Source organism: Salvelinus fontinalis, unplaced genomic scaffold (assembly GCF_029448725.1).
Source record: "Salvelinus fontinalis isolate EN_2023a unplaced genomic scaffold, ASM2944872v1 scaffold_1862, whole genome shotgun sequence".
Taxonomy (NCBI): domain Eukaryota; kingdom Metazoa; phylum Chordata; class Actinopteri; order Salmoniformes; family Salmonidae; genus Salvelinus; species Salvelinus fontinalis.
In genome coordinates, this window is record NW_026602071.1 from 6,803 (window position 1) to 19,185 (window position 12,383).

Here is a 12,383-nt window from a genome sequence, read left to right on the forward strand (position 1 = left end):
AGACCAGATCACCTTTATTTAACCAGGTAGGCCAGATCACCTTTATTTCACCAGGTAGGCCAGATCACCTTTATTTCACCAGGTAGGCCAGATCACCTTTATTTCACCAGGTAGGCCAGATCACCTTTATTTCACCAGGTAGGCCAGATCACCTTTATTTCACCAGGTAGGCCAGATCACCTTTATTTCACCAGGTAGGCCAGATCACCTTTATTTCACCAGGTCGGCCAGATCACCTTTATTTCACCAGGTCGGCCAGATCACCTTTATTTCACCAGGTCGGCCAGATCACCTTTATTTCACCAGGTAGGCCAGATCACCTTTATTTCACCAGGTAGGTCAGATCACCTTTATTTCACCAGGTAGGCCAGATCACCTTTATTTCACCAGGTAGGCCAGATCACCTTTATTTCACCAGGTAGGCCAGATCACCTTTATTTCACCAGGTAGGCCAGCTCACCTTTATTTCACCAGGTAGGCCAGCTCACCTTTATTTAACCAGGTAGCCCAGCTCACCTTTATTTAACCAGGTAGCCCAGATCACCTTTATTTAACCAGGTAGGCCAGATCACCTTTATTTAACCAGGTAGGCCAGATCACCTTTATTTAACCAGGTAGGCCAGAACACCTTTATTTAACCAGGTAGGTCAGAACACCTTTATTTAACCAGGTAGGTCATATCACCTTTGTTTAACCAGGTAGGTCATATCACCTTTGTTTAACCAGGTAGGTCATATCACCTTTGTTTAACCAGGTAGGTCATATCACCTTGATTTAACCAGGTAGACCAGATCACCTTTATTTAACCAGGTAGGTCATATCACCTTGATTTAACCAGGTAGACCAGATCACCTTTATTTAACCAGGTAGACCAGATCACCTTTATTTAACCAGGTAGGCCAGATCACCTTTGTTTAACCAGGTAGGTCAGATCACCTTTATTTAACCAGGTAGACCAGATCACCTTTATTTAACCAGGTAGGCCAGATCACCTTTATTTAACCAGGTAGACCAGATCACCTTTATTTAACCAAGTAGTCTAGTTGAGAACAAGTTCTCATTTACAACTGAGACCTGGCCAAGATAAAGCAAAGCAGTGCGACACAAACAACAACAGAGTTACACATGGAGTAAACAAACATACAGTCAATAACACAATAGAGAAAGTCTATATACAGTGTATGCAAATGAGGTAGGATACGGGGGTGAGGCAATAAATTAGTCATAGTGGCGGAATTATCACAGTATGGCAAATTAAACACTGGGGTGATAGATGTGCAGAAGATGAATGTGCAAGTAGAGATACTGGGGTGCAAAAGAGCAAAAAATAAAAAATAACAATATGGGGATGAGGTAGTTGGATGGGCATATTTACAGATGGGCTATGTACAGATGGGCTGTGTACAGGTGCAGTGATCTGTAAGCTGCTCTGACAGCTGATGCTCAAAGTTAGTGAGGGAGATACGCGTCTCCCAGCTTCAGTGTTTTTTGAAATTTGTCATTTTTGCAGCATCAGCCGGCGGCAGCAGCCTCTCTGTGGACTTTCAAGACTGTACATGTTACTTCAGTACTTTAAACAACATCAGATTTCTCAGTAATACTCTGTTCACTGTAACTAAGCATTTCAACACAACAGACATGTCCAAATCATGTAGCTAACCACGCTGGGCCTGTCGCCGGGCCTGCCGTCGGGTCTGATACTTTTGCTAGAGTCTCCCGACAGGAGGACATGTCGGCGCTCTTTCTCAATTTCTTTCCGTCGATTCCTCCCTTCCGCTCTCCTCATTTCCTTCTCAAAACGCATTGGACAATGAGTTCAGAAGGGAGGGACCTTGAACCTTCTCCTCCAATACGGTTGAGAAGGAGGTGAGGATGTAGGAAGTGAGGAGATGGGAAGTGAGGAATGGTGGGTTGGCTCATTGAGAGAGCCCATGTCTCACCATAGGAAGACATGCCAGGTCTCCCTTCTGACCTTGATGGGACTTCCTGGTTCAAAACAAAACGTGTTTCAACATCGTACATGATCTTCCTGTTCTGCTCTTTAACGAGAAACACATGAAAGCTTTTAGAGTGGCAGAAAATCTCAGACCCAAATGGAGCCCTATTCCCTATATAGTGGTACTACTATAGACCAGAGCCCTATTCCCTATATAGTGGTACTACTATAGACCAGAGCCCTATTCCATATATAGTGGTACTACTATAGACCAGAGCCCTATTCCCTATATAGTGGTACTACTATAGACCAGAGCCCTATTCCCTATATAGTGGTACTACTATAGACCAGAGCCCTATTCCCTGTATAGTGCACTACTTTTGACTGGAGCCCTATTCCCTATTTAGTGCACAACTTTTGACTGGAGCCCTATTCCCTATATAGTGCACTACTTTTGACTGGAGCCCTATTCAGCTTTGTTAAAAGTGATGCACTATAAAGGGAATAGGGTGTCATTTAGGAGAGAAAGCCTCTGCACTTTATATGACCTGTTTCAACAGAGAAGGAATGGGGAGGGGTCAGAGATGAGTGGGGAGGGGTCAGAGAAGGAATGGGGAGGGGTCAGAGATGAGTGGGGAGGGGTCAGAGAAGGAATGGGGAGGGGTCAGAGAAGGAATGGGGAGGGGTCAGAGATGAGTGGGGAGGGGTCAGAGATGAGTGGGGAGGGGTCAGAGATGAGTGGGGAGGGGTCAGAGATGAGTGGGGAGGGGTCAGAGATGAGTGGGGAGGGGTCAGAGAAGGAATGGGGAGGGGTCAGAGAAGGAATGGGGAGGGGTCAGAGAAGGAATGGGGAGGGGTCAGAGAAGGAATGGGGAGGGGTCAGAGAAGGAATGGGGAGGGGTCAGAGATGAGTGGGGAGGGGTCAGAGATGAGTGGGGAGGGGTCAGAGATGAGTGGGGAGGGGTCAGAGAAGGAATGGGGAGGGGTCAGAGAAGGAATGGGGAGGGGTCAGAGATGAGTGGGAGACATAAGATCTACACATTACAGAACAAGGCTAGTTTTCAATGATCAGGGACATTTCTCCTCCAGGAATTTACTCAGATTTATTCAACTGATTTGTATCTCTAATTCTGGATGTTGTATTTTCTCTCCAGGTTTTGTGTTTGTGTTTAGAGTAGTTTAGAAACCAACACTGTCTGATTTGACTCACTGAATGACTGGGTTTACTGACTGGTTCCCCCCCTTCTCTCTGTCTCAGCTAAATAAGGAGATGTCCAACATCGTGACCCAGATCCTAAACAACTACCCTGGCAAGAACAGCACCACAGAGCAGGCCTGGGATTACGTACAGAGGACGGTGAGTGGAGAGCACAGATCTAGGATCATCTTCCCTGTACTCTAACCATTTTGAGGGGAAAAAGGGGGTGTTATTTTGACTTGCAACGGAGGTCAATTCCAACCAGTTCAAAAGTCAACGCACCAGTCGCCCAAAAGAGATTTAACATTACCTGTAGTTATACGGTAAAGAGATTTAACATTACCTGTAGTTATACAGTAAAGAGATTTAACATTACCTGTAGTTATACAGTAAAGCGATTTAACAATTACCTGTAGCTTTACGGTAAAGAGATTTTACATTACCTGTAGCTTTACGGTAAAGAGATTTTACATTACCTGTAGCTTTACGGTAAAGAGATTTAACATTACCTGTAGCTTTACAGTAAAGAGATTTAACATTACCTGTAGCTTTAATAATCTCTATTATTGTCAACCTTTAATCCCCATTGGTTTATCACCTTTATCTCTAATCTACCTCTAATCCATCTCTACCTCTCCCCCCTCTCTCTCTATCTCTCTCACTCCCCCCTCTCCCTCTCTACCTCTCCCTCTCTCTCTCTACCTCTCTCTCTCCCTCTCTCTATACCTCTCTCTACCTCTAATCCCTCTCTACCCCCCCCCCCTCGCTCTCACTCTCTCTCCCCCCTCTCTCTCTCACTCCCTCTCCCTCCTCCCTCTCTCTCTACCTCTAATCCCTCTCTCTCTCCCCCCTCTCTCCCCCCTCTCTCTCCCCTCTCTCTCCCCTCTCTCTCTCTCTCTCTACCTCTAATCCCTCTCTCTCTCTCTCTCTCTCTCTCTACCTCTAATCCCTCTCTATCTCTCTCTCCCCTCTCTCTACCTCTCTCTCGCTTTGTTTCTCTCTCTACCTCTCTCTCGCTTTGTTTCTCTCTCTCATCTCTCTCGCTTTGTCTCAACCCTCTCTCTCTCTCTCATCCTCTCTCTCCTTCCCTCCGTCCATCCCCTTCCCAGATGGAGTGTTGTGGATGGAGTGGTCGTATGGACTGGAAAGGTAATGCTGTGGTAGTGAACAGTTCCCAGCTGTTGTTCCCGTGTTCCTGCCAGAACGCGTCTCTGGTTGAGGGTAATTCCTCCTCTGACAGTGGTTTCTGTGAGGCACAGTCACTTGACTGGCCCGTCTACGACAGGGTAAGAACACTACATATATTAATCACATTTCAAATCTAATGTATTTATAAAGCCCTTCTTACATCAGCTGATATCTCAAAGTGCTGTACAGAAACCCAGCCTAAAACCCCAAACAGCAAGCAATGCAGGTGTAGAAGCACGGTGGCTAGGAAAAACTCCCTAGAAAGGCCAGAACCTAGGAAGAAACCTAGAGAGGAACCAGGCTATGAGGGGTGGCCAGTCCTCTTCTGTCTGTGCGGGGGGAGATTATAACAGAACATGGCCATGATGTTCAAATGTTCATAAATGACCAGCAGGGTCAAATAATAATAATCACAGTAGTTGTCGAGGGTGCAGCAAGTCAGCACCTCAGGAGTAAATGTCAGTTGGCTTTTCATAGCCGATCATTAAGAGTATCTCTACCGCACCTGCTGTCTCTAGAGAGTTGAAAACAGCAGGTCTGGGACAGGTAGCACGTCCGGTGAACAGCTCAGGGTTCCATAGCCACAGGCAGAACAGTTGAAACTGGAGCAGCAGCACGGCCAGGTGGACTGGGGACAGCAAGGAGTCATCAGGCCAGGTAGTCCTGAGGCATGGTCCTAGGGCTCAGGTCCTCCGAGAGAAAGACAGAGAGAATTAGAGAGAGCATACTTAAATTCACGCAGGACACCGGATAAGACAGGAGAAATACTCCAGATATATATTATATTGGTTGATTGATTAGAGAAGCTTCTCATAGTACTTGTGCTACACATGTATCAGTACTGAATGTAAGTCTGTGTCAACTTCAAATGGCAGTGAAATATGGTCACAGTGTTTGACTCCATCACTGAGTTACTGAACACCACTCAACACCACCAACATCTGTTAATATATTGGACTGTGTTTAATATACATCTCTGTCTCTGTCTGTCTCTGTCTGTCTCTGTCTGTCTCTGTCTGTCTCTGTCTGTCTCTGTCTGTCTCTGTCTGTCTCTGTCTCTCTGTCTGTCTCTGTCTCTCTGTCTCTCTGTCTCTCTGTCTCTCTGTCTCTCTGTCTCTCTGTCTCTCTGTCTCTCTGTCTCTCTGTCTCTCTGTCTCTCTGTCTCTCTGTCTCTGTCTCTGTCTCTCTCTCTCTGTCTCTCTCTCTCTGTCTCTCTCTCTCTGTCTCTCTCTCTCTGTCTCTCTCTCTCTGTCTCTCTCTCTCTGTCTCTCTCTCTCTGTCTCTCTCTCTCTGTCTCTCTCTCTCTGTCTCTCTCTGTCTCTCTCTGTCTCGATCCGTCTCGCTCTCTGTCTGTCTGTGTCTTTCTTTGTGTCTCTGTCTGTGTTTCAGGGCTGTAACTCCAGTGTAGAGAGCTGGCTGTTTGCCAACGTTGGAGTGATCCTGGGGGTCTGCCTGGGAGTGGCTGTCATCGAGGTAAAGAACAACATATACATTCTATAGGACCAGAACAACATTCTATAGGACCAGAACAACATTCTATAGGACCAGAACAACATATACATTCTATAGGACCAGAACAACATATACATTCTATAGGACCAGAACAACATTCTATAGGACCAGAACAACATTCTATAGGACCAGAACAACATTCTATAGGACCAGAACAACATTCTATAGGACCAGAACAACATTCTATAGGACCAGAACAACATTCTATAGGACCAGAACAACATTCTATAGGACCAGAACAACATATACATTCTACTGGACCAGAACAACATATACATTCTATAGGACCAGAACAAAATTCTATAGGACCAGAACAACATATACATTCTACTGGACCAGAACAACATTCTATAGGACCAGAACAACATTCTATAGGACCAGAACAACATATACATTCTATAGGACCAGAACAAAATTCTATAGGACCAGAACATATACATTCTATAGGACCAGAACAACATATACATTCTATAGGACCAGAACAACATATACATTCTATTGCACCAGAACAAAATTCTATAGGACCAGAACAACATATACATTCTATAGGACCAGAACAACATTCTATAGGACCAGAACAACATATACATTCTATAGGACCAGAACAAAATTCTATAGGACCAGAACAACATTATATAGGACCAGAACAACATTCTATAGGACCAGAACAACATTCTATAGGACCAGAACAACATTCTATAGGACCAGAACAACATATACGTTCTATAGGACCAGAACAACATTCTATAGGACCAGAACAACATTCTATAGGACCAGAACAACATATACATTCTATAGGACCAGAACAACAATCTATAGGACCAGAACAACATTCTATAGGACCAGAACAACATATACATTCTATAGGACCAGAACAACATATACATTCTATAGGACCAGAACAACATATACATTCTATAGAATCTCTCAGGCAGGTCTCTCAGCCAGACAGATGTTTATCACATCTCTCAGGCAGGTACTCTCAGCCAGACAGATGTTTTTCACGTCTGTCAGGCAGGTCTTCTCATCCAGACAGATGTTTATCATTAAGCGGAATAAATGCCTGTCAGAAACAGCTTCTGACCTCTGACTTAACCTTTCAGGAGCCTCTACCCCGGGTCCGGGAGCACCCCCCCCCCCCCCCACACTGATTAGCATCGCTAGCATAGCGTCACAATTAAATAGTAGCATCTAAATATCATTAAATCACAAGTCCAAGACACCTAATGAAAGATACAGATCCTGTGAATAAAGCCACCATTTCAGATTTTTAAAATGTTTTACAGGGAAGACACAATATGTAAATCTATTAGCTAAACACGTTAGCAAAAATCACCATTTTTCTTTGTCCACCATTTTCTCTCAACACCAGTAGCTATCACCAATTCGACTAAACTAAGATATTGATAGCCACTAACCAAGAAAAAAACTCATCAGATGACAGTCTGATAACATATTTATGGTATAGGATAGGTTTTGTCATCATAGTTTGCCATTGCAGCCAGCATCATAAATCTCACCAAAGCTCCTAGAATTACTACAGACAGCAACGTGTATTACCCATTTACTCATCATAAAACATTTCTTAAAAATACACAGCACATAGCAATGGAAAGACACAGATCTTGTGAATTCAGACAACATTTCAGATTTTCTAAGTGTTTTACGGCGAAAACACAATAAATCGTTATATTAGCATACCACATATGCAAACGTTACCCGAGCACTGATTCAAGCCAAAGAGAGCGATATCGTTATCATCGCCAAAATATATACATTTTTTCACTAACCTTCTCAGAATTCTTCAGATGACACTCCTGTAACATCATATTCAACATACATATAGAGTTTGTTCGAAAATGTGCATATTTAGCCACCAAAATCATGGTTAGACAATGACAAAAGTAGCTCAGCTGGTCAGAAAAGGTCGTGCACCATATTAGACAGTGATCTAGTCTTATACATAATACTCATAAACTTGACTAAAACATACAGGGTGGACAGCGATTGATAGACAATTTAATTCTTAATACAATCGCGGAATTACATTTTTTAAATTATCCTTACTTTTCAATACAGGTTGCGCCAAGCGAAGCTATAGCAAACAAAATGGCGGCATAAGCGTTTAACATTTTTCGACAGAAACACGATTTATCATCATAAATTGTTCTTACTATGAGCTGTTCTCCCATCAGAATCTTGGACAATGAATCCTTTCTTGGGTCTAATCTTCTTTTGGTCGAAAGATGTCCACTTGTCCGTCGAAATGCCCACTAACGTACGACCGGGACCCCGAAACGTGCCCGGAGCTTCAAAGTTTATTACAAAGCAATGCCTCAAAATCGCACTAAACGGATATAAATTGCTATAAAACGGTTTAAATTAACTACATTATGATGTTTCTAACACCTATAACGAGTAAAAAGATGACCAACGCTATATTACTGGCTAAACCAAGGCTTGGAAAAAGGCCAGTCAGATATCCTTCTTGCGTTGAGCGCAGAGTCCAAAGGAACGCTACTTCCGGTATTTGGTGATTTATAGAGCCAATGATTGCGCAATCGACTCCATTCAAATTGTCACCACTTACTGACATCTAGAGGAAGGCGTGGGCAGTGTTTGTATCCTCATAGGATCTACAGTGGCTTTAAAACTGATCTGGAACCAGAGGCCAAGAGTTCTGAAAACTCACTCACTGGGAGGAAAAGTGCTGTAGAATGAGTTCTGTTCCACTCAGAGACATAATTCAAACGGCTATAGAAACTAGAGTGTTTTCTATCCAATAATAACAATAATATGCATATTGTACGAGCAAGAATTGAGTACTAGGCAGTTTAATCTGTAGAGAAAATTATGCTAATGCGAAACAGCACCCCCCTATAGTTGCAAGAAGTTAATCCACGTGACTTCCAGGACAGCAGCTCTTGTTTTTCAGTGTATGCAGACACTTCCTGCTACAGGAGCGTACGTTGATCACAGCTATGGAGAGAACCCTCCTGAAAGGCTTTAGATGTAGTGATACTGTTAACCTGACCTCTAACCTCTGACCTCTACAGCTCCTGGGTATGATCCTGTCCATAGGGCTGTGTAAGAGCATACACACTGAGGAGTACACCAAAGTGCCAAAGTACTGAAGATGATGACGGGGGGACGCTATGACACACACACGTTCTCTCTCTCTCTCCATCCCTTTATCTGGAGAAACGCGTTCGGTGCAGATGGTTATTTGATTTCATTTTTTGTTTAATTTGTTTCGTTTTTGTTTTTGTATTTTTGGGGGGGAGGCACTTGTGTCTTTTCTGTCAGTCCAGTTTCCATTGGAGCACTTTAGAGACTGTAGTTATGGATTAGAGAGGAAGACGGGACGAGAGCAGACCCGAGGGTCACAGAGACAACAGAAAAGAGAGATTTGGAGAAAGTAGGACGGGAAAGCGTGAAGAGAGGACAGAGGAGATGTAGAAAGAGATGGAGGGTCGTCTCCTACCCTCGGCAGATACAGTCTACCACATCCTTGACTCCTGGGGAACATCCATTTTATCATCAGGAGTCAATCATCATCGTCATTGTTTGTCAGCTCTCGTAGGGTCCCAATCCTAACTTCAGATATGCATGGGTAACTTTCATGTATTGAAAATGTCAAATAGGAGATTTTTCAATTGGAGAATTTAATTGGGAGATGTGTGAAAATGTGAGTTGTGTTCACAGATCTCAAGTTAGGTTTAACGGTCTTTATTGAGTTGACCTGACTAGCAGAGGGAGGGTTCGGGTTATTGGACTCCTGGAAAATGAACTACATTGTTTTGAGTTGTTATACATTTTTGTTTGTTATAGTACCTTGTATATAATTTAGTTTGGTATTTTGTGAGCCTCTGAATCCACGTTTTTGTGAAGATGTTTGTTTTTCAAAAGGTTTTTTCATTGCATGTTTTCTTTTTCATGTATTTCATTTATTTTTGTCGGTGCAGTTTAAGATTTTTTTCTTGATAATTTTGTTTAAAGTAATAGGAATAATGAGATACTAAAGAGATTCAGCTACTTTAAAGTAGGGGGGGGGGGCTTGGCCCGTAGGGGGGGTTCCCCCAACTGGTGGCCTGTGGGTGATTTTATTTACCGCCCCAAGTTTTCTGAGCTAGATATAAATAAATCAACTCCAAGTGATTCTCATTTTGGAAATCTGATCCATAGACTGTATACAAATCTAAGCAAACTTTGAAATGATCAAGTTTAAGTTAAATATTATATCTATTTGGTCTTCTTGCTGTCAATTTTCAGTCTACAAATGATTTGTAATTATGTTCCGGCCCCTTGACCATCCGCTCAAGAAACAAATCATCCCTCTGCTGAATCTAGTGGATGAATCTAGTGGATGACTGCTTTTAAAGGGGCTGTGCTCCAATAATCCACTTCCCATATTGGCAAAGGAAAGTCTCAGTTTACAATTGTCTGTTGATGACAAACAGAATAGTTTGTAATGAATTTGATGTTATTGTGGTGTCTCCTCGGTTGTGAGTTACTCTGAATCTTTTCATCTTCTTCTGTGATGACGACTTTCACGTAAATATCTAATTTTCCTTCAGAAGACAAACAGACATTTTTCTTTAAGAAATGAACCATTTTGTTTTAACAATTTTTGAAAAAATCATGGTTATGTAACCTTTTCCTGTGAGTGAAGAGCAAATTTAAATAACAGAAGCTGGGTTCTGTTTTTTGTATTTTTTAAGAGGGAAAAAAGTCCATTTTGTTTTTGAGAAAAGATCCATTTTGGACCAGAAATTCTTTATGTACAGTAAATCATTCAGAATTAAAATCATGTATATTTTTTAACTTTGAATTAAGGTTTTTGTTTTATATTTAGACTTTTTTGTTGTCTGATTTGATAAACCTCCTTGACCTTGGAGTCATTTTTGTTTTTTTACCCGTAGGACTATTAATTTAGAATTTGATGAACTTGTGTCTGCTAGCTTGATTAGTTGAAGTATACTCACCCCATTTTGATTCTGGTTTTGATTTTGTCAATAAACATTGAATAGACTGACTTGTGTGTGTCTGTCGATTTCTCAATGGCCGTGTTCGAGAGAATCAGATCTGAGAAACATGTAACGTGCTATTCACCCTGGAAAAGAAGTGGCCGTTCAGATTATAGGTACAACTATCCAGTTAGAGACAGGGACACAACTCACACGTCATCACCACACACACACACACACACACACACACACACACACACACACACACACACACACACACACACACACACACACACACACACACACACACACACACACACACACACACACGTCATCACCACACACACACACACACACACACACACACACACACACACACACACACACACACACACACACACACACACACACACACACACAGAGCAGACACACACACACACACACAGCAGACAGGAAGAGGAGACTAGTAGAAGTCCAAGTGTTTTAATGGTTATAGATGCGCTGAACACCGGTCAGAGTCCAGCAGAAGGAGTGTCCATGTGGGTCCAGAGGAGGACAGGAGTTTCTAGGGGTTGTCTCAACATCCTGGAGAGGGAGTCCAGCAGAAGGAGTGTCCATGTGGGTCCAGAGGAGGACAGGAGTTTCTAGGGGTTGTCTCAACATCCCTCCTGGAGAGGGAGTCCAGCAGAAGGAGTGTCCATGTGGGTCCAGAGGAGGACAGGCGTTTCTAGGGGTTGTCTCAACATCCTGGAGAGGAAGTCCAGCAGAAGGAGTGTCCATGTGGGTCCAGAGGAGGACAGGAGTGTCTAGGGGTTGTCTCAACATCCTGGAGAGGAAGTCCAGCAGAAGGAGTGTCCATGTGGGTCCAGAGGAGGACAGGCGTTTCTAGGGTTGTCTCAACATCCTGGAGAGGAAGTCCAGCAGAAGGAGTGTCCATGTGGGTCCAGATGAGGACAGGAGTTTCTAGGGGTTGTCTCAACATGCCTCCTGGAGAGGGAGTCCAGCAGAAGGAGTGTCCATGTGGGTCCAGAGGAGGACAGGAGTTTCTAGGGGTTGTCTCAACATCCTGGAGAGGAAGTCCAGCAGAAGGAGTGTCCATGTGGGTCCAGAGGAGGACAGGAGTTTCTAGGGGTTGTCTCAACATCCCTCCTGGAGAGAGAGTCTAGCAGAAGGAGTGTCCATGTGGGTCCAGATGAGGACAGGAGTTTCTAGGGGTTGTCTCAACATCCTGGAGAAGGAGTCCAGCAGAAGGAGTGTCCATGTGGGTCCAGATGAGGACAGGAGTTTCTAGGGGTTGTCTCAACATCCCTCCTGGAGAGGGAGTCCAGCAGAAGGAGTATCCATGTGGGTCCAGATGAGGACAGGAGTTTCTATGGGTTGTCTCAACATCCTGGAGACACTTCAGGGGCAGACTGGGCTCTCCAACCCCCCCAGGTTAGGTATTTCCCTTTCCCCATTCAGACTTACAGTACCTTTCTAGGCAGGCGTAATGGGCTTTGCAGGTGTGGTTCCCTTGTGCATACCGAATACATTTCACTTAACCTCTGAAAACCCCTCCCACTTGCTAGCCAACAGAGGGGTT

The 12,383-nt window shown here is 43.6% G+C and overlaps 1 protein-coding gene across 1 annotated transcript; it reads left to right on the forward strand.

Annotated features, from left to right (window-relative positions):
• The first annotated feature begins 3,134 nt into the window (after positions 1 to 3,134).
• LOC129850183 (CD82 antigen-like) lies at positions 3,135 to 10,869 on the forward strand. Its single transcript, XM_055916713.1, has 4 exons — positions 3,135 to 3,293; positions 4,244 to 4,420; positions 5,712 to 5,795; positions 8,891 to 10,869. The coding sequence occupies exons 1-4, from the start codon at positions 3,150 to 3,152 to the stop codon at positions 8,966 to 8,968; spliced, it is 483 nt and encodes a 160-aa protein (XP_055772688.1). The 5' UTR covers positions 3,135 to 3,149; the 3' UTR covers positions 8,969 to 10,869.
• Positions 10,870 to 12,383: the final 1,514 nt, after the last annotated feature.

What these genes read in the sequence shown, in the direction of transcription:
- LOC129850183 (XM_055916713.1), top strand. Translation starts at nt 3,150, where the DNA reads ATGACTGGGTTTACTGACTGGTTCCCCCCCTTCTCTCTGTCTCAGCTA. An exon ending in GGGATTACGTACAGAGGACG is followed by an intron (nt 3,294 to 4,243) that starts GTGAGTGGAGAG and finishes TCCCCTTCCCAG; the next exon opens with ATGGAGTGTTGTGGATGGAG. An exon ending in ACTGGCCCGTCTACGACAGG is followed by an intron (nt 4,421 to 5,711) that starts GTAAGAACACTA and finishes TCTGTGTTTCAG; the next exon opens with GGCTGTAACTCCAGTGTAGA.